At 39.1% G+C, this 21,175-nt stretch overlaps 1 protein-coding gene across 2 annotated transcripts; it reads right to left on the bottom strand.

Annotated features, from left to right (window-relative positions):
• Positions 1-820: 820 nt before the first annotated feature.
• LOC135466386 (transcription elongation regulator 1-like) lies at positions 821-20,826 on the bottom strand. 2 transcript variants are annotated; one of them, XM_064743832.1, is made up of 21 exons: positions 20,684-20,826; positions 18,318-18,627; positions 17,658-17,804; positions 17,142-17,301; positions 16,317-16,427; positions 14,814-14,989; positions 14,263-14,392; positions 13,626-13,768; positions 12,968-13,062; positions 12,220-12,368; positions 11,087-11,153; positions 10,337-10,514; positions 9,216-9,424; positions 8,067-8,217; positions 5,572-5,739; positions 4,801-4,983; positions 4,013-4,192; positions 3,050-3,133; positions 2,653-2,753; positions 2,102-2,162; positions 821-1,602 (listed from the first exon to the last, which is right to left on the bottom strand). In XM_064743832.1, the coding sequence occupies exons 1-21, from the start codon at positions 20,791-20,793 to the stop codon at positions 1,462-1,464; spliced, it is 3,054 nt and encodes a 1,017-aa protein (XP_064599902.1). In that variant the 5' UTR covers positions 20,794-20,826; the 3' UTR covers positions 821-1,461. The 2 variants fall into 2 exon arrangements, with proteins under 2 accessions (XP_064599902.1, XP_064599903.1); XM_064743833.1 differs by lacking the exon at positions 16,317-16,427.
• Between the last annotated feature and the right edge of the window lie 349 nt (positions 20,827-21,175).

Here is a 21,175-nt window from a genome sequence, read left to right as displayed (position 1 = left end):
TGAATAAACTTGCAAACCTGCGAAAAGATTTACAGTGGGCTTTTTACATATTACTCCAGAATACGGCTCTTACAATGGGTTTATTTTAAGGCGGAAATTAGTGAGTTCCCCCACTTAAAACTGCTTCTTAACAGGCATCAGCTACCTGCATATGGGTGATCTCTTTGGTAAAGGGCTTGTCTGCAGGAACGCATGTTTTCGATGACCGAACCATTGAGGGCAAGTAGTGTTCAAAATATTTCACTTGTATGCCATGGCTTGAGTGACAGCCAAGTGAACTGTTCATCAGTCTCACTGTTTCTACTACACAGGTCTTTATACATATTCACCAAGTCAACCTAGGATCCACAACAAGGACCCAAGACTGATATCCACTCTGCTAACCAGGGCCCCAAGGCAGAGAAGGGGAGATTTTAACACAAATCTGCAAATACCAAGGATTTGTCCTTGGACTTTTGTCTGGAAACCTGAAGAACTTCTTACAAGAGATCCTTAAATTCACCGCTCTATTCTGAGGTTGTAGGAGAAAAAAAAAGGTCCTGACTGCCAAAAATATACTAACTAGTGGCACTGTTCTATGTTTATCCTACCAATCTCTGAAAGCTTAAAAATAAAGTCGATGTTATTCTTGAAGTCTAAAATTCTTGAAGGTATTCAATAAAAAAAATTTTCAAATCTCCCTTCATATGACAATTGCTTCTTCTTGGACCAATTACCACAGAAAACAACTGTGCCTGCAAAGACATTTGCGGAAAACTAATAACTATTTACTTCTCACCACAGACAGTATCTCACAAGTCATAACAAGCATCATTGTACATATCAATATTTTTATTTCATGATAAAAAGTTTGTGAACATTACATGTACCGGTAAGTATAACTTTAAGGACTGGCATAGTTCTCAATGTTGTCTCCATTTTCTCCATGCAGAACTGCTTACACAACTAATCTTGTTAAAATCCACAACACTGTGAGCACTTAACAGAACTTCTCCAACTTCTGAGGAGAATTTCCAAGGTACATACTCACAAGAATTAAAAATTCCCAGTCCAATCACTAAACAAGCATACATGTATAATCCAATCAAGATTGTGTAGGGGTGGAATGTACATTGACTGTATCAGTTCTACCGAAGTGATTTAAAATCCACAGAAACTTGAATCCCATTGATGAGACTAGCATAATTTGCTGCATACATAAGATAAAACGAGACATTCATACATTTCTGAACTATGAACATTTGTATGGCTTGATAATGAAATCGCAAAGAATGATTCGCATTAATACAGGACATAACAAAAATTACAAACAACGATAGCACAACCAAAGATCAGGGAGTTAATACTTCATGAAAACGCAGCCATATCAAAAAGGCAAAGGGAGATAACTGGTGTAGAATAAGACAAGCATGCCTAGAGGGGCTGAGTTTGGAGTGACTACTTTGATGAAGGTTGTGATTACTACTTTAAACTTCGGCGAGATGGTTCTGAGGCCGTGGGAGGAGGGGGCGGTCCTTTACGCTCCAAGTCATCAATGTAAGCATTCAGCATTTTCTTCCTTTCATCTTCCACACAGTCCAAGATTAGGTATCGCTTGTCATTCTGCAACAGAAAAGGAGATAACATGCACATGAGGCGGCACAAAAATTCCCACAATGCAACCCTCGCTCGTGGATCGCACGGATAGATTCAAAGTGAATTAAAAGTCTATAGTAAACCAAATACCATCTTCCTTTCTATCGACAATATTTCAGGATTCCGTAATTCGTAATTCCCAATGATCTGTACTGCAGGGCTGAAGTTACATGATAGACCTCATAATTACAACACAACACCGTGTCTGACATTTCAAGTTCGTTGAACATCTCCCGTCGCATAGACAAGGGGAGGTAACTTACTAAAAAAATCAGCCTTTCTAAATACAGTGACTTCAGAGAGTTGATCGTCGAAGGGAAACCCCAAATAAAACTTAACATTCCATTGTTCACTCAAAGTAAGATATTTGGACGTATTAAATTTATGTAGATGACTTCTAAAATGTCAGCACAATTTTGTCAACACTGGCGGTATGTGCACTCTGGATTGGTTACAAAGCACCTACCTGTAATATCTTTTCTATATCTTTGAAGTGAGTATCTGTGTCTTCAATTAGCTTCCTGGACCTGTAGAAAAGTGAACCTGTCAATTATGGTTTATCACTTACTAGTATTACTAGGATGCATTAATTGTGTGGTGTTGCTGGTGGTGTTGCTGTGGGGGGTGGGGGGGGGGGGGGGGAGGGGGGGCTGGTCATACATTTGGGTACCTGAATGGATTTCATGTGGACTTTTGCCTCAACCAATCACTCTGCTGTACAATGTTGGTGAAAAAGTAAACAAAATTTTATGTGGCTAACAGTAATCACAACTTATTATTACATAGCACATTATTTTCACTAACCTAAGCTAATCACCTTTCTACAGCCAAACTACAGTTTGTACAGCAGGGCAATTAGCTCATGAAAGATTACGTGAAGTTATGGCTGATTCTCTTCACACATTATACAATTTTACTGCTGACAAAAATTTGTGAAATGTACAAGAACTAACCATGGTCTGTTTGAACTGATTAACACAGAACTTCCACACTGTCAGTAATTGAGAACTAACTTACTTGTAGGTTATCAACTTGCACTCTTTGAGGAGCTCCCTGAAGTCGGCTTTGGCCTGAACCATCTTCTCATGCATGTACTCCTCAAACTCATGTTCTCTTTTCTAAACACAAAATAAATAGCAATGCCATTCTCATATTTGTGAAATTACGAACAGAATATGGTTCTAAAGAGGTGTTAGAATAGTGAAAACATGTGGCTATGACTTCAATGACAGGTTGTCAATGACAAGACTGCACCATATGGCTACATGCTTGGCGCTGTCTTCACTCTTATCACTAAATATCCCACAGAATGTCGAAACATGGTATAGCTGAAAACTGGCGTATGTCGCTTTCTTGCTTGAAATATAAGCACAACAATCACAAAGTGTTAAAGTTCCATTATGAACACACTTACCCTGTCGCTCGATGAGAACTTGGAATATCTGGCATCATCTCTGATCAACTTTTTCACCTCCTTCCAGGCTGAGGTAAATGTTACCTGTAAAATTTAGAGCAGACTCCCTAAAACAACTGACTGGTATAGATGTCTTCACTGGTTATGCATGTGGTGTCTGCAATGGAAGTTGCACAAAGATGCAAAAAACAGGGTATAATCTACATACATGTAAGCTCTAGGGACAGACATCTGGCCTCATTCCAGATGGTCTGTTTCCCAGATGTTTAAATAGGGTGATCTATTTTCGAAGATATACATTTTTTTTAGATAAGCACACCTCTCTTTTATTGTTTGAACAGTGGGGCTATAATATGAGAAGTGATTTATGTGTTGGATTTTGATTAACTTAAAAATGCATTCACAAGTTTTTATTCATAGGATGTGACCCAGGGTAAAAACCAGCCAGCTCTAAAGTACACAGTATTTAAAAATCACAGCTCCTTGGTACACTTTTTCCCCCCATATATGTAGTTTTGCATTAAAATGTTCCCAACTGTAAGCCCAAAGGCACTTCGAATGGGAACAATAAAGCTGGAGTATTCAGCTACAATCTCAGGCTCTCTTCATGTAACCATGGCATCACATGTGATATCGTTTAACCACATCAGTACTATGCGTAAAGGAAACTTGGCTGATGTAAGTCCACTAAAGCTCAGCAGGACCTCTGGTGAACTGTCTTTTTGACCTATGAATTATGCTCTCTATACAAAGCGATAGTCTTTCGTGACTTTCTTCAACTTGATTTTCAAGCACCAATAGCTAAATCTGGATGATGGCTTCCAGAAAATTTGTATAGTCTCCCATAACAGCATACCCCAAGCTGCCAAATTGGGTGTCAAGAAGATCACAAGCTTCTATCAAAGACACAATTTTATTATTTCAACCCATGCATAGTGAGCAGCAGAGACTGCATAGTTGTACCTCCGGAGTGTCGTCAAGTAGTTTATGGAACATCTCTTTGTTCTTCTTGTTGAGGTTGTCAATGTGCTCCTCAAACAGCTTATCTCTCTCCTCTCTCTCTAGCTGGTCCACCAGCTCCCACCTGTGGTCCTTCCTCAACTGCTTCTTGGCATCCCTCCAGGTCACCTCAGCATTTCTCACCTGTCACGTGACACATACGTAATATTAAATCCCTGATTACAATGACCTGGTTTAGACTGTACTGAACATAATTTCTCTTATATGACAGCTTTGTAGTGAACAATTACAACGAGCACTGTCATCTTTCCAAGTCTTCAGTATCATAGATGTAACAGGCATTTGCAGAAGAAAATAAATACTGAAATAATTAAGATCACCTTGAAATAGTTTTACATTTTTGTATAATTTGAGTACTATTTGAGATACAGGACAATTCCATATGACAAAAAAGCTTGAAAATTTATATCTCTATTATTACATGAATTTCCGAATGACAGGGGTTGCCTAAACTGGGGCTTTTGACCCACCCTAATTCCTCACCTATTCGTATATGAAAGAGCAACTTTCAATGCAATTTATGCACATTTTTAATTTGAGTTTGGATACAAAACTATACTGGTTGGAATGGTTTCAATTTCAGGGCCACAAAAAGTATAATTTTATCAGACTATAAAGACGGCCATATGAGCATCTTCAACTGCTTACTGACCCCCATTCTTCAACACAGTGATATTCACAAATTCTAGCCCTAGCCTTGTGAAAGGAGTGAAGTTATGCACTTGTCGTACCAGATCAGCCAGGAGAGCTTTGAAGTGCTGGACAGCCTCATCTTTCTTGTGCTGCTCCCTTTCCTTGTCTCTCTCCCTCAGGGATGTGGACAGGGTGCGCTGGACTTCCTTCTCACGCTCCCTCAAACTCGCCTCAACCCGTTCCTTTTTCTCTCTCTCCTTTCTATCTTCTTCATCAGATTCCTGCAAGCAATAAAACAATCTAAAGTTTTTGTTTGCTACCATGTTAATTTGCTTGAGTACATTTCACTTCCAAGAGCTGGTCAGGTTTATGGTGGCAGTAACCAAGAAAAGCTTATAATAAAACCAATGAAATTTAATCACATGTCACCAGCCTTCGGGCATAAAAGTTGCTTCCAATACTTCTGAAGAGGAAATTAGGGTATGCAATCTCAATGGTCAAGGGATCATGATCGGTAGCCTATTACTTTATTTATTTATTTATCTGATAAGTGTTTTATGCCTTACTCAAGAATATTTCACTTATATGACGGTTGCCAGCGGTGTGGTTAGAGGAAACCGAGCATAGCCCGGGGGGAAAAACCGACCAAAGGCAGGTTGCTGGCAGAAATTCCCACGTAAGGCCGGAGAGAAGCCATCATGAGCTGGATTTGACCTACTACTTCAACTGACATTCAAAATACTAGTAACTAGGTCACCGTTAGTTTATATCACTGCTAAACAATGAAATCTGCATGAACCCAATCACAGGTAACTGTTAAGATATTTACTTCACTTCTGATTTTAATGTAAGACTTCAGTAAAACTTACGTCTTCCAGATTTTTGACGTAATCTCTGAACCAGTCTTCTCGCCGCGAGCTGCTGTCGACAGCCTTGTAGCGAGGATCATGGTCGATCTTCTTCTTTGTCTCGCTCCAGCGCGAGTCTCGGTTCAACCCTGGCGTCTCCTTCAATAGCTGGATATACTCTGCCTTGAGCTACAAGGAGGAAAAAAGGGCAAGTGATGGACCACATAACTGAAAACAACTTTTCTAAACACATATATTTTCAAACAATAAAAAAAGCATCAAAGGCTGTCTTCACACTTGTACTTAACAGAAGGATTCTGCCATTTGAATTATTTTTAGCCAAAAAGTTTTATTTTATCCAGTGTTTTTAACATCAAAGATTCTTGGATGACAACCTTTGATTTATCCTAAAAAAAAATATAAGATTAACGAGTAAACCTGTCAACACAGCGTAAAATTTTTTTTAAATTCTACATCTGAAAGGAAATTATGTTACAGTTCACAAACACAATTTTCTAGGTAAAGCAACTGGAATGATGTGAAGAACCGTTATCACTGAATCGAAATGATAAAAACTGTTCCACTCTCTATTACAGGCAAGAACCTTAGTTTTATTAGCAGTATCATTACATAGCACAATTCAATTTATACCCATCACAATCCTCAATCATTATCTTTTTTTGTAGAAGGCAAATTATATAATTACATGTAATTCAAACCAACAAATCTATGAGTGTCAGAAATATGCTTTCTTGTTTTTGATACCCTGGTCAAGTGTAGCTGCAATGTGAACATACATGTAATTTGTTCTGAATACTAATATATTAAGGTGTTTAATGGGAATTCTATTCTTTTACATTTTAAATATTCAGGAAAGTTTGCCCAGAAAGCTTGTCCAAAGCCAGAAAGAAATCATATTTCTAACTTCCACATTTGACTTTGCATTCTATACAGCGATACATACATGTAGGTGTGACACATGTAAATAATAACATGTCCACACAATTCACCTCCAGTACATGTGTATGTGTACTGCCAGTCTGAAGGAGTTTTGTGTTGTTTGTTACACAAGAATTTAATTTGGTCAATAAAATACTCCAAGACCAAAGTGCATGTGTACATACACAAATATTTGGAGCAGTATTTCTTGCATGTTTTAATGCAGATGAGTTTTTCTTTCAGCTGAAGTAGTCATGTCCTCATAATCAAAAGCAATGAGCCCTATATGACACATCTGGAAGTCAGTGACTGTATCAAAGGTACATTAAGATTCGGCTGGTCAAAGATTTGTCAGCAGGACTACTTCTTGACTGCCAATTCACATACACATGCTACAGAGAGTAGGTAGGGCCTTGCAATTGGATTTTATACCCTTACTGACGTAAGATACAAGTACAGTAATGATCTGTGATAAACAGAGATGGTCAAAGTTTAAACTGGACAGCTTTAGAGCAAAACCATATATCAAACAGAGAAGCAATTACATTTACACCACTGTATATCCCATTGTGGAAGCACACAGCTAGGGGGCCTTATTCCTGCCGTCTTATTTCAAAGCACGAGACAGCGCATCAGTTATTCAACCGCCTTGCCTAGAGATCAACAGCTTCGACCCTTCTTTGAGCTTCCAAATGGACACAAGTTGATTAGTAGAAAAATAGATGTCACATAACTCAGCCGTTAACATTTACGTTTACCCATTTAAATTTAGACAACACAATATGCCATTAAAATCTCAAGTCGTTAAATTGGCATTTACTTATATCATGTGAGAAGCAAACTCGGCTGTTAAATATAAACTTAATTTTCTTGTCCTTCTTGTAAAATAAAATTCTCAGAAAAAAACATGACACATTTAGCTACATACTGTAAATATTTGATACTTTTACTTAATAAACCAAAGTTTTACAGTCATCAAAGAACTGACAGGTTACTGGGTCATTCACTCATTTGGAAACATAATGTAAAGTCAAAACCTATGCAATACATCAATGTCTATTATCTATTACAACAATCATAATTATACATTCACAAAATGTAAATAAAATCGAAACTTTTGCATGGAAACATGATCAAAAATGTCAAATAATCTAAGTTACGGAATATAAATCACCATGAATTCTTTATAAACATTAGATAAATATGAACACATATGGAGTAAATGGCAGACAGTCTGAAATCTCAATAATGATCCTGAAAAAAATGTTATCCTATAAAATGTTACAAAGAATGCACAAGAACATTACTGAATCATTAACATAACCTGCAATGAAAACTGTTCATGAAATAAAATGCACAATTCTGCCCTTCAGAATGCTGCACTCTGCTGGGAATTTTTGAACTGTTTGAAACGTTTTTGAAATTCAGGTATCTTCAGGTTAAATTTATGTAAAATTGATCCAATTGAAAAACTTCTATTAAATGGACATATTTTAGTGCAGTTGCATCAAACACAGCAAGCTGGTAATGGCTGCATGGCACTTGTCCCAGCATCTAGATTTACCCAAGATACATACCTTCTCTTTCTGGCTGGATTTCTCTTCTTTCTCTTTACGGCGAAGATCTGACACATAGTCACTGAAGATGCTTTCTCGCTCCCTCATCTTCTCAATACCTTTAAAACGGTCATCTTTGCCATACTTCGCTGCAAAGTCACTGAATGACGACCTAGAAAAATATACAACCATATATTTTAAATATCACAAACTACATGTCGTACACATGCGCACAAAGATGTAATTAGCATTACTCTCGTCATGCAGAGGCCCTTAGCCTTCTGTCTACTCACTCTGTTGAAAGAGCATACAAATCTGATACAAACTGTTCATTAACATGATCCAAAGGGCTTAATAGAAACTGTACCATCATACCCATAACGTCTTTTTGTTGCAAAGTTGCTTTGACTGAAGCGGAAGGGATTCATTTCACCAAAATTATTGAGATCGGGTTCATCCGCAGGTTAAGGAACAGGGTTTTAAGAATGGAGACTATGGTCCACTTGTGCGCAATCAGGGACGCCAGATATGGCTGAAGTAGTTTTTATTTTGTTGGAAAGGTGAAACTCTGCAGTCGAAACCCTGCCACTGTGTAAATCATGTGAATAGTAATGAAAACCTATCACCATTTCAGAATGATGCTGTTCAGCAATGTGCTCATTGGTGTTTTGCTAACCAGGGGCATTCATTGGCAAACTCGTATTCCATCACTTTTTACTTGTATCAGAAAATCAGCAAACAGACTACATAGATTTGAATGGTCTTTCCCCATGGAAGACTAAATGAGCATGGGATTTAAAAGGAGTTTTGACTTGTAAGTGAAAGCTATTCATTACTCTGGTGTCTTATCAGGCAAAAAATGTAGGATAAGTCCGAATGCTAAGGCATTAACTCTGAACTTGACATGTTGCCCACTAAATTGTAATACTAGAATACTGAACAGGACAGACCTACATGACACTTGAGTTACATTTACCCCACAGCAGAGTTTCTGGGAGTCCTACTGATATTAGCATGCTGTTGTGCAGTTTGTACAAGCAGCTAGGATGATACCCTACTGGAAAATGCTAGTTTCAATGCCTTTTTCCCAAAATTAAGGTAATTTATTCAGCGCATAATTTAATGAATCCATGAGGACAGTAATTACATTTATGTCCTGTACAAACTTACTTTCCATGAAGTTTGGCATCATCCAGCAGCTGTCTAAAGGCCTCCTTCTTCTCTTTCAGTTTACGATGTTTCTCTCTTCTCTCCTCTTCAGCCCTCTCCTTCACGTATTGCTCAAACACCTGCTTACGTTCCTTGGACGTCAGTAACAGGTAACGTGGGTCAAACACGATTTTGTGGAGCTCTTTCTCCCATGTGGAGAAGGCAGAAACCTAATAATGACATGACAATTAGATGAACACAACAATCACACCTCCAAACACACCTTCATCTTTCCATTCTCTTTGCTTAACTCCTACAAAACACTGTTAGTATGTCATTCACGCCCCTCACAGTCTTCTTGTACAAATCACACAAGACACAGGCAAGAGCTGAGAACTACAGAAACACGAACTATTGCTCTTCAATTGTGAACTTTATCAAAATCATCCCTAAAAAAAAAGTCATGCTGTATAATTAAAGCAGCAATTAATCTTTCCATGGGATCACTCTTGAAAGTACAAAAATCATGGACGCATCAAAAACAGCATTTCTACACATGCCTAAATATGAACCTTTCAGAAGTCACTTACAGCTGAAGATAAATCCAAGGCATCACCACATGAGGAGAGGAGATAATCCCCTCCGGAATAGGGCTCCTGGGTGGTGAAATCTAAAAATGTGTTCTCCGTATGCGACAGCACACACATGCCCATTTAACAAATACAGGAATAGTCATTGTGTCACGTAAGACATTAAATGTCCTTAATAAGGGAAAATCTACTGCAAGTTGAAAATTATATTTCACTTACTAATTTACTCGATTTGTGTTTTAGGCCATACTCAAGAATATTTCACTTATATGATAGCGGCCATCATTATAGCAGGAAGAAGCCCAATTTTATTTAATATATTATCAGCTTTACTCTAATAAAAAAAAATGCTATCTCATGCTTTGTATACTCTTGAAGGTAAGCTTAAATTTTTATTCATTTTTACGATATAAAAAAAAAAAAAAAAAAATGGTTACTTAATAATGCATTCCAATCTTTTCAGTCCAATTCCATGGTACACCACAGTAAGTTAATAATGAGAATGATCCCAGTTACTGCGTGCACAAGACCAACTTCTCCCGGCCTCCTTACCTCTTTCTCCTGCAGCATGTCTCTGAACTGTTTCATGCGGATCTCCAGCGGCACTATAGCTCTCTGCCTCGCGGCCTGTACCTCAGCCTCCATGGCCGCCTCCCTCCCGGCGTCAATCTGTCGAGGACCTCCTTCCTTTACAGACTTCTCCTCCTTCTTCGTCTCCTCCTCTTCTAATCTGTGTGGCAATAAAAGTATTTATGCATTCAATGCTGTACTCAAGAATACTTCACCTAAATCCATCTGCAGGTTGCTGACTGAAAGTACTGAAAGTATACGGTTATTTATACATGTACAATAATGCTAATACAATAATCTTTGTGTACTGACATTTCACTAAGCATCATTTTATTAGCCATCATTAGTTAGCCAAAACAAACAAAAGATCTAGTCTAGAACATGTACTCAAATATTACTTTATATAATTATTTATTATGATTATAAATTTCTTTGAACTTGTTATATAATTATTTGTTATGACTATAAATTTCTTTGAACTGACAAGAATACAGTTTTCCCATCCTTTAGGTTAAGCATGTTGTCCACAAGTTTCTGAATTTGCCATGGTGATGTAAAAAAAAAAACACAACGGATTCTTGTGTGAAAAAAAATCTGGCTGTATCTACTGTAGCTGGTATTGGGGCAGTACTTGCCTTACCATTGTAACTCCTAACCTTTTAATAGCCCTGAGCATCGTAAGCATGAAGAATGTTAAGGATAACCACACAAATTAGGAGAAAAAAGTCTCACTTCTTTTTCTTGGATAACGGTTCACCCTCAGCAACCTCATCTTCACTCTTCTTCTTAGAGCCTGCACCTGATAAAACAATTTCGTGATGCAATATTTAAAAGACTACTTCACATTAGGTCAAAATTATGTCCATTAGGTTTCAGCTGCTCCCTAAATACCGTAAACACATTCCATCATATTCTGTTGACAAGCTGAAGTCTGCCTGAATGACAACAATGAATAGCATGCTGAAAGTGAATGCCTGAATGTATACGAATCATGCTTTTGTATGTACACAATCAACCATAAGGTGACTTATTTATGTATATAGGGTGGGCATAAAAAATGGGCCGTACTTTGACACTCAATATCTCCAAAACCCTCTTACGTCAGCTTCTAAAAATTTACACACTCAAAAGCCATTATGTCCTAAGTATACAAACCAAATTTCAATTTCATCCTTTAAGATTTCTGTTCATGGGACCAAAATCAAAATAGAGTCAAAAACGCATGTTCCGGACATTTCAAAATGATGTTCTACCTTGTCCACCGCAGAGAAAATTAGATTGATTCAGCAAAACTTGTGAATATCTGGCAAAAGGGTTTCTCTGACACTAGAGCCAGACAATTTTTCCAGACAATTGATTGATGCGTGTCACACAGGTACAGCGCTCTACTCATGACACCTCACAGGCGATGCAATGTGGGTCATCGGAACGTGTGTTCTCAAGGCTATGTTTTCATTTTAACCCTGTGTACAGACTACTCAAGCTATGACCTTGAAAACTGGTCAGTATATTAACAAAATCAGGCCATTTGAATGTCTAAAGTTTGAAAGGGTTTGAACAAAGGATAACTGAACAATGCAGCATCAAAGTACGGCCCATTTTTTTATGCCCACCTGATGTATCAACCAGGAAGTCCACAAAATCTTGTTACCAAGCCGAATCAGAATCCTGAACTTTTAGCGTCAAATTTATCACCTACAATAAATATTCTACATAAACCATCATGACTGGGTGTGTTATATCTGTTAACCATTCCACACTAAAATACTTCAATATTACCAGTCTACACTGCAACATTACCTTAATTCCCAAACCATCTTTCTTTGTTCAGTCCCTGTTAATTGCTGAAGCTACTCTCAACTCACCGCTAACCTCCTCCTTGCCTTCTGGTTGCATCTGTACCATCTTGTCCACGTCTGTTCTGTTCTTCAGTTCCTCAGGTCTCTCCCATAGTGATGTTCTCTGACTAGGGTTGTAATAAAAGCACCGCCCATCACCTGTCCAAACCACACACCTGGCAACAGAGAATTCCAGCTCAATTCTAATGTGAACAAAACGGCACATAACGAGGAAGGAGGGTATTATGTGGACACTCTTGCGAGATATCTGGCTGCAATAGCTTCCTTCACAAGCCCCTGCACTACAATTTCTCAGAATCCTGTTACTTCTACTAGGAAAGCCGTAGTTGCTTAAGATCAGTTTGATTTCCATTACACAGTCACATACGTGTTTGTTTCCATTATGCTGCCCTTGTCAAAGGTCTTTGGAGAGGTGTGCTTAGCATAGTGTTCCTGGTAATGGTGTACTTCCTAGTGGTCTTAGTAGATATGCACTTAGCAGATGTTCCTGGTACTGGTGTACTTCCTAGGTCTTAGTAGAGGTGTGCTTAGCAGGGTGTTCCTGGTAATGGTGTACTTGCTAGAGGTTTTGGTAGAGGTGCACTTAGCAGATGTTCCTAGTACTGGTGTACTTGCTAAAGGTCTTAGTAGATGTGTACTTACCAGGGTGTTCCTGGCACTGGTGTACTTGCTAAAGGTCTTAGTAGATGTGTACTTACCAGGGTGTTCCTGGCACTTGTGTACTTGCTAAAGGTCTTAGTAGATGTGTACTTACCAGGGTGTTCCTGGTACTGGTGTACTGGATACGGGCCGTGCTCTCTCAGCAGCCTTTTCCTCTTCTGTCTTCTCTTCTTGCTCTTCCTCTGCTTCCTACAAAACAATCATATATGTTGTTTATGACATGTTATGACAAAAATATGGTAAACTCTGCAAATTTGGAAAGAAATCAACCTGCGAATATCTTAAACACCAAGCTAAAAGTGAATTCCTTTTGAAAAGTGAATGTTTATCATCTCAACCTACCAATAAAATGGATTATCTAACATTCAGAATACAAGAACATCTTGAGAGGATATATGCCTCTGTGTGCATATTCAAGAGTAGACTGGAAGTTGGAGAGCATGATCTGAATTTGATAAATCAGAACTGACACAGAACCAATATTAACCTGCCCAAATTCATAGCAACTCACAGAGGACATTTTCCTCTAGACTGTAAATCGTTGGATATATATGGAAGGTTTTTCATTAGCTTATACATGACTGCAAATCTGACATGTTCTTCCTTGACTTGTCCTTGGTTGTACTGTGGATTGGTTTCTTCCTTTTCTGCCAATGACTGTTTAGCTAACAACTTTGTGCATTACCTATTTACTGCACTTTAGGTTATTTTAAGCCATATTACAGCATGATGTACAGGTAGTATTATCTTACCTCTTCCTTTTTCTCTTCTTCCTTGTCACTGGACTCCATACTCTCCTCCTCCATCGCCTCAGGAACTGATCCGTTCACATGACCATTCTCCCCTGTACTTGCAGGTGCCGGAGCAGCTGCAGCCTGAAGCTGGGCAAGCTGGACTGTAACACGAACACCACCAACACCATACAGAGAGACCTATCACATAACGGGACTTCTGGATGTATGGGAATGTAAAATGCTACTCTGCTCAATTGGGTAAACACAAAATCCTAGATGGGTATCAAATTCTGATGGCTTAAGAACACCTTTGGTAATGCTAGATGAGCGGTTACAGTGATAGGTGACACAGCTTTGTTGAGAACTTTCTCTGCTAGGAATTATGTTCCTATGTTGCACTGCACTTGTGCAACAAAAAGCCAACAGTGACAAAGAAAGTTGGCAAGAAGCATCACATATCCATTTCATAAACATAATGTCTATTTGAGCCCCATGATATAAATTTCATACGTAAAGTCAAGCAGGCAGGCATACAATGAAGTAAATTGATCATTAGAGTATGACTGTTCAATTCTTACTGTTTTAAGATGGCGACTGTCCGTGTCCACGGTCAAGGGGGACAACTCCAAATGAACTTAATCCTTCCATAACTCACCTTCCCAGTCTACCAGAGGTTGAGGCTTATCCCATGTTGACTCCATGGTCCGGGAATTGTAATAGTAAACTCTACCATCAGAGTTCTTGTGTTCAGACCACTCTGCCACCTCAGCAGGTTTAGGGGGAGGCTGACAAGGACAAAATCAAAAATATTCACTTTCCTTGTTTAAAACACAAAAATTATCTGTGGAACTTGATTCAAAACATTTTCAGAACAAAGAGACAAAGAGAGGAGTTCTTCACGCGCTTTATACACTTTGCAGCCACTTCTTTGAATGTAACCAATTCGTATTCACAAAGATATTTTTCTTGACATGATAAATCAGTTTAAGGTGTTAAAACATGAATTCACTCCAGGACAGACACCAAACAATAGTTGAAGAAAATCTTTCTTACTAATACATTCTTAATTGTGAAAACCTGAAAATTGTATTTTAACTTCCAGCTTGATAATTCCAACCGACAAAATTCTCCTGCACACACATAAATGTCAGTATCTCCTTTTCATGGCGCAGAAAAGTCCTATTGTCTTTTTATCATCAAACTCACCTGAGCCTGCGGAGGTTTGTGTGCGGCAACACCTGCCTGAGGCTGGGCTGTTGTACTGGTCTGCTCTGGCCCTTGGGTCTGTTGGGAGTTGGCCTGAGCCTGAGCCTGGACCTGCTGGGCTACCTGCTGGAACGTCTGAGGGTTGAACCCAGGGGGCATCATGTTGGGGTTAAAACCTGGCATATACAAGGTGAGCGTACATTTTAGATCATACCCAGATACACCAGGGCTGCAACTTTGAACAAATATGGAGACTGCTTTGGGCGTAATCCTCGCATAAACTGATATATTCAGGTTGAAATCAAACAAAACTGACATTGCATAAGAAAAGGTCATTTCAAAAATATAATTTTCACAAATTATAAAACCTAACTGGGGGAAAAAAGCAATTTACAACCATTAAAGGAGAACCCAAATGTTTATATTTTCATACTAAATGTTCCCTAAACACAATATTTTCGCTATGTTAGTTTGTAAACAGCATTTTAAAAAAATTACTTTAACTAGTTCCACTTAAAAAAAAACCCATTAAAGTTGGACTGCCTGCCTATCTTGTCTGCACGGAGTACTAGTCGGGTGATGTCATGTCATGAAGACCTGCTGGGATTATGTGTTGAAAAGCCCTGCACAGCACTGACAAATCCATGTATTACGTCTCCCCACTGTGTGTTTTTCCTGATGCTATCGTATGACTAAATCCATAATTACCCCTATGTGAACGCCTCTAAATTAACACCCTGAAAATCAGTAAAACAGTTTTACAACAAGTATTTTGAAAAAACATCATAGATATATTAGATTGTGGAAAAGCGTGCAGAGCATAGCGACACCCAAGTCCAGCTATAGGCCTACCAGTGACATGATCATCGATTCAGTAAGGCCAGCTGATTGTGATTTGCAGTGACAAGAAGAGTCTGTTGTTCAACACTGGTGAAAGAAACAATCAAGCTAATCTTTTGTGTTTTAAAAAAGTATCGCTGCCAAAAGTAAATAAAACTTAAATTATATTGAATGGAAACAGCAAATGGTAACACAGAGAAATGCCAATTAAAATTTTGTCTGAGTTCCTGCTACTGGCTTGAAGGTACGGCATGTTGCGGGGTATCAGGTGCACACAGCGGTCTGCAGGCAAGGTGTAAACTGAGCTGGAGGGCCGCCCTGTAGCCTTGTGGCCATTGTGGGGCAAAGGCTAGCAGCTCTCTACAGTTCGTGTCACAGCCTGCTGTTTCAAACAAGCAAGTAACTGAACAACTTCTGCATTCCAGGAGTGAAAATCTGGACTTCTTTCTTTCTCGTTTGGCTTTTGGGGGAAGGGGGAATATAAGCCTCATCCATCCGCCTTTTATTTTAGTAGGTGGCTGAATTAGCAAGTCTCGTACGACTACGATCGAGTCCTCTGCAATGAAAAGGTGTTTCTGAGGAGATCTTGTCCACATTTTCTCAATCTTTGCATCATACAGTTGTACATGCCTATAAACAAGGGTAAGAGAGTTACAGAAGTACCTGGGAAGTTGGGTAGCCCGGGGAATGGGTTGGGTTGTGCTGGGGTTGGCTGGGGCTGTTCACTACCTGGCACACTTTGATGTTGTTGTAAGTTTGGTGTGGTGGCTTGAGCTGTGAATAGACAGTAACAAATCAACTCATTTGAAACTGCATTTCACGATATTGTTTCTTTTCATTAAAATGTTCATGGTGAGGGGCTGGGACGTGTAATTCATGTAGGATTACTGGACAACAAAATGGAGATATTGGAGATTCCAGCAAAACTATCAGTCCTAGGGTATGTTTTCCCCAACAAGCATGCAAAGATCAGCCATATTTTCTTCTCTGGGATGTTTTACTTCATCGTTGAAGTTACTTTGACTCATGGGATAATGACTATCCTAAAAGACTAGCAATCATACATTTACTAGGATAAACACCATATTATTATTATTCTTTTTCAGGAATGATTTTGACACGTCTCTGAAACTTTAGAATGATGATCAAACATCAGAATCAATGATGACTGGCCAACAGTGACAACAGATGGTCTACATGTAGGTCACGCACATGGATTCAAAATGGCCGCCAATTAATGGTAGAAAACAGGCCCACAATTTTGCAAGAACAGACCACCACACAAATGAAGAGCTAATTTTATCCTTAAACTTTATCCTTAAATTGTGTCATTTTCTACAGTAGTATTTAGAAAATGTACCTGTGCTTACATGAAAACATTACAGAGTCAGTATGCTTTAGCAAGTCTTCTATAACATAAGTTCTTCTTCATTTGGACTATAGCTGGTCATTTTCTTATTCAATCCCTGCTCATGCTGGTGTCCTTACCCTGTGCAACTGCTGCTTGGGCAGCAGTTGATGTTCCTGTGGAGACCGCAGGGTTTGTCTGAGCAGCTGCCATGGCTTCCAGCTCAGCCTGGGTAATAATCTTCACATTTTCTGGCTTTGTCCAGGCTGCAACTCGCGTCCGAGAGTGGTAATAATATACCTACAATATAACCCAACAATACATAGCCATTAGAATGAATTCTCTTCAGAGTGAACGAACCTATGTTATACCACAGATGTAATGAAACTGATTCCTTTGGTTTACTCTTCATGAATTTCATCCACAATAAAATAAATGGGGTCTAAATCACCAATAGTAGTAGAATAACATGCAAGTTTCAAGTTCATAAATGATCTGACTACCCTCTGTGAAAAACAAGTCTTTTGAGTATTTGCAGATTTCCTCTGGCTTGCCAAGAATTCATTGGAATAGTATTTACAGGAATATATCCTATCCTATTTGCATGTTGGTTGTTTGTAGCATTTCATTTAGATAAGGAAGTCAGCAATACACACCTTTCCTTCAGGGCTTTTTGTCTCCACCCACATTTCCTGACTAGCATCTCCTCCACCTTGGGATCCTGGTCCCATTGGAGGGAAACCAGGAGGTGGCATAGAGAAGTTTGGGGGTGGCATGTTCGGGGGTGGCATCATGGGTGATCTCTGCAATATAATGTATGCACATTCATTCTATTGCCAGGTATTGCTTTGAACATTTACATAGATTTTTTAAAGGGAGAAACACTCTTCAATATTTTCGCATAAAGGTACTTAATCATTTAATGATGTCCAATATTTTTTTCCTTATTATTATTATTTTTCTCTGGTTCAACAATGGGTCCACAACTGACTTTGCCTTCAAATCAAGAACAGTTACAATGTCAAGGGTCAAAAAATAAAAATGATGACTTCCACACTGAGCCAAGTTCATCACAAAAATGACTTTACATCATTGAAATATTCATATTTCACATACACAAAATGATTGTTCGGTGTATTTTATCCACTTCCACGCTGTTTAACAATGTCTACAAACACAATCTAATATTTCACACATATAAATTTTGTCATGGTCATCACATTTGTCAAGAGCTCTAAATGTCAAACACTTTGACCCCAGAATGTAGAGGTAAAAATAAATAATTTTTTTTATTCTTGATCTAGTCCTGTACTTACCATGCCTGGGGGAGGCATGTTTGGAGGTGGCATGCCAGGTGGAGGAGCCATGCCAGGAGGTGGAGGCATCCCCGGCGGTGGCATACCATTCGGCCCAGGGCCAGGGTTCATTCCAGGGGGAGGCCCAAAGTTAGGATTGAAAGGAGGTCGTCCAAACGGAGGAGGACCTCGAGGGTGAGGACCCCTCATTCCTGGCGGTGGGCCCCTCATTCCTGGGGGAGGACCCCTCATTCCAGGAGGTGGACCTCCAGGCGGACCCCGGAACCTGGGAGGGCCAGGGGGTCCTCTACCACCAAATGGAGGTGGACCTCTGCAAAATAACACAAAGGAATTACTTAATGAATTTTATCGATTTGAATATACCACTTTTTGGCAGATGAACTAAAGATGCTGAATGATACCTACTTAATTCACTGATAACAGTGCAGACAGTTTTTTTCCCCCCCTGCTATGTATTTTTCTTTTTCACCCACAAGAACTCTAATCCATTGCCATCTTTCTAGTCTGGCATTGTGAACAGCAAAGCAGATGTTGGGCAGCAGACTACAAGACTAAGAAACACTGTTCTGCCATGACCATGCAGGAGAGTTAATTTTAGATTAATGGTACATGTATATACAATAAGACAATGTACACTACGGATAAAATGTCTACATCCATTCCCAAACCCCCAAGTATTTTCTTATCTGTATTTAGATGCTGTAAACCCATGAAAATCTGAAAGTTTCTCAATCATCATTGATCAACCTGGGAGAATGGACAGTGCAGGGGTTTTACAACGCTTCTGTTAAGTGGACTCAGAAACATACAGTTTTTAAAGGTTTGGCAGCATCTCGATACAGAAAGGAAATTACCCAGGGTTTTGGGAAATTGTACGATGTATCTGTAGTATGCAATGTTTAATTCATTATTTAAGGTAAGTTCTTTCAAGTGTCACTTTATGGCAGAAAAAGCAGATCACTCAAAATATCTCATGCTGCTGGTGTGATTTTTCATAGTGGTATTAAAGCACTGATATACAATGACAACTATCAGTGACAGTTGTCAATAAAGGTGTAACTAGAAAAATTGCAACCAAATAGCATTTCATTTCCTCATTGCTCATCACACAGCAGCTTTTATCTATCTGTAGTCCAGTCTGGTCTTTCCACATATACTATATGTCGTATGTGTACTATATGTCATATGTGTAGAGGTATTTCATCCCCTCTCTAATACTGGGCTGGCACAGTACCATGTAGCCACTGCAGCAACCTATGGTAAACTGTACACTGTTTCAGGATGAGTCTGAAAAATCTTTTCTAAACGATCTCCGCATTCCAAAAACAGGCATGACTGTGGCTCATACCTTTCAGCTCACCTGCATATGTAACATCCCAGGTGTATTCAGTAATGACAACCCATTTTGTCTTCACCAGAGTTATGGGTCTTGAAAAAAAATTGTTGTTCCTCGATGGTGCATGCGCACTGAACCTGAAAAAGATGAGCCTAATCGCCAACTAGCTTTGAAATTGTTTGGCTATAGGCTACCTGGGATGTTGTGTGTGCAAGTGAGCTGAGAATTAAGAGCCATAATTTACATGTGTTTAGTTTACCATAGGTTGTGGAGAGGCTATGATACTCTGCCAGCCCAGTATAAAGAGAGGAACTGAAATAACAACCTCAGGCTAGCTACTCTGGTACATCACAACATAAACATTCTTAGTTGCAATAATGTACCTCTCGCTTCTCTGAGTGGCAAGTAAGCACCGCGTTACAACATGCTTCAGGTTCTAAAATGTCAATTTTCTGATTGAGGGCATTTATCAGTAAATATCTTCAAAAATATGTCATGCAGCTGCTCAGTGGGATATTTTGGTATCGGTAAGTCTGTATGTATGCCAGGGGTATTCTGTGCAAAGTTGGGATGGCTGCGAGGCTTATTTTTGAAGATATTTACTGATAAATCTCAATCAGCAGATCGACAAACTGGAAACACACTGTAACTCTCGTGGCGCTCGCAAAACTCAAAGAAGCGAGAGGTACATTAGTGCAACTAAAATCTTTCTTTGCTGCGCACTTAAATCTGTGTGGCAGTGGTAAAGACGTGGTTTGTCTTTTTAACTGTTAGTCAAAGAGCCGCTGCTATGATGCTCATTGTGAAAAGCTGGTTCAACAATAAATCGACGTCACTTTACCGCCTGATAGCAACCTCGTCTTTCACATTACCCAACTTTTCATGTGCGATGTCCGATGTAATATGTGATCGCTACATTCGATCTCGATTTCATCTTGCTACATTGTTCATACCACCATACATCATCTGTCCAGAGATGAACTAGCATGCCTACAACACCGAAGTTTCGTCTTTGCAAAATAAAACAAACCTTGGTCCACGAGGGCCAAATCCTCTGCCACGGGGAGGTCCTGTTACAAATCTATTTATTTTGATGTCATTTGGTGCACCATCTTGCTTTCCTGGGTCGTCGTGCGACATATTTCCACCAGAATTTCCATTCTCATTCTCCTCCATTTTGCTGCGGCCTACTCTTCCACGCCTAGGCTAGCCTCGTTTTCGCTTGAGACTATGTGTAGTCTCGCGAAACCATAATGGATGCGTTTATTGAATAACAGTCTAGTAATACGTATATTAAAACCTAACACCATGATATCTGTTATTGCTTTGCTTTATTTTCAAATATAGCATAGTAGATTAATTTTTTCATATGCATTCACCACTGTGACATGTAGAAATCACATGAAAATCAAACTGAACCAGTCTATTAACCACGTCGATTGTGGGCAGACTCCATTAACGGTTAGGCCGTGGAAGTTAACATTTTCTTAGCTATTTAACTTTACATTACCTCGGTCAAAAG

Source organism: Liolophura sinensis, chromosome 6, assembly GCF_032854445.1.
Source record: "Liolophura sinensis isolate JHLJ2023 chromosome 6, CUHK_Ljap_v2, whole genome shotgun sequence".
Lineage (NCBI taxonomy): Eukaryota > Metazoa > Mollusca > Polyplacophora > Chitonida > Chitonidae > Liolophura > Liolophura sinensis.
Note: the sequence above shows the minus strand (reverse complement) of the source record. Positions and strands in the feature narration are given on the sequence as shown.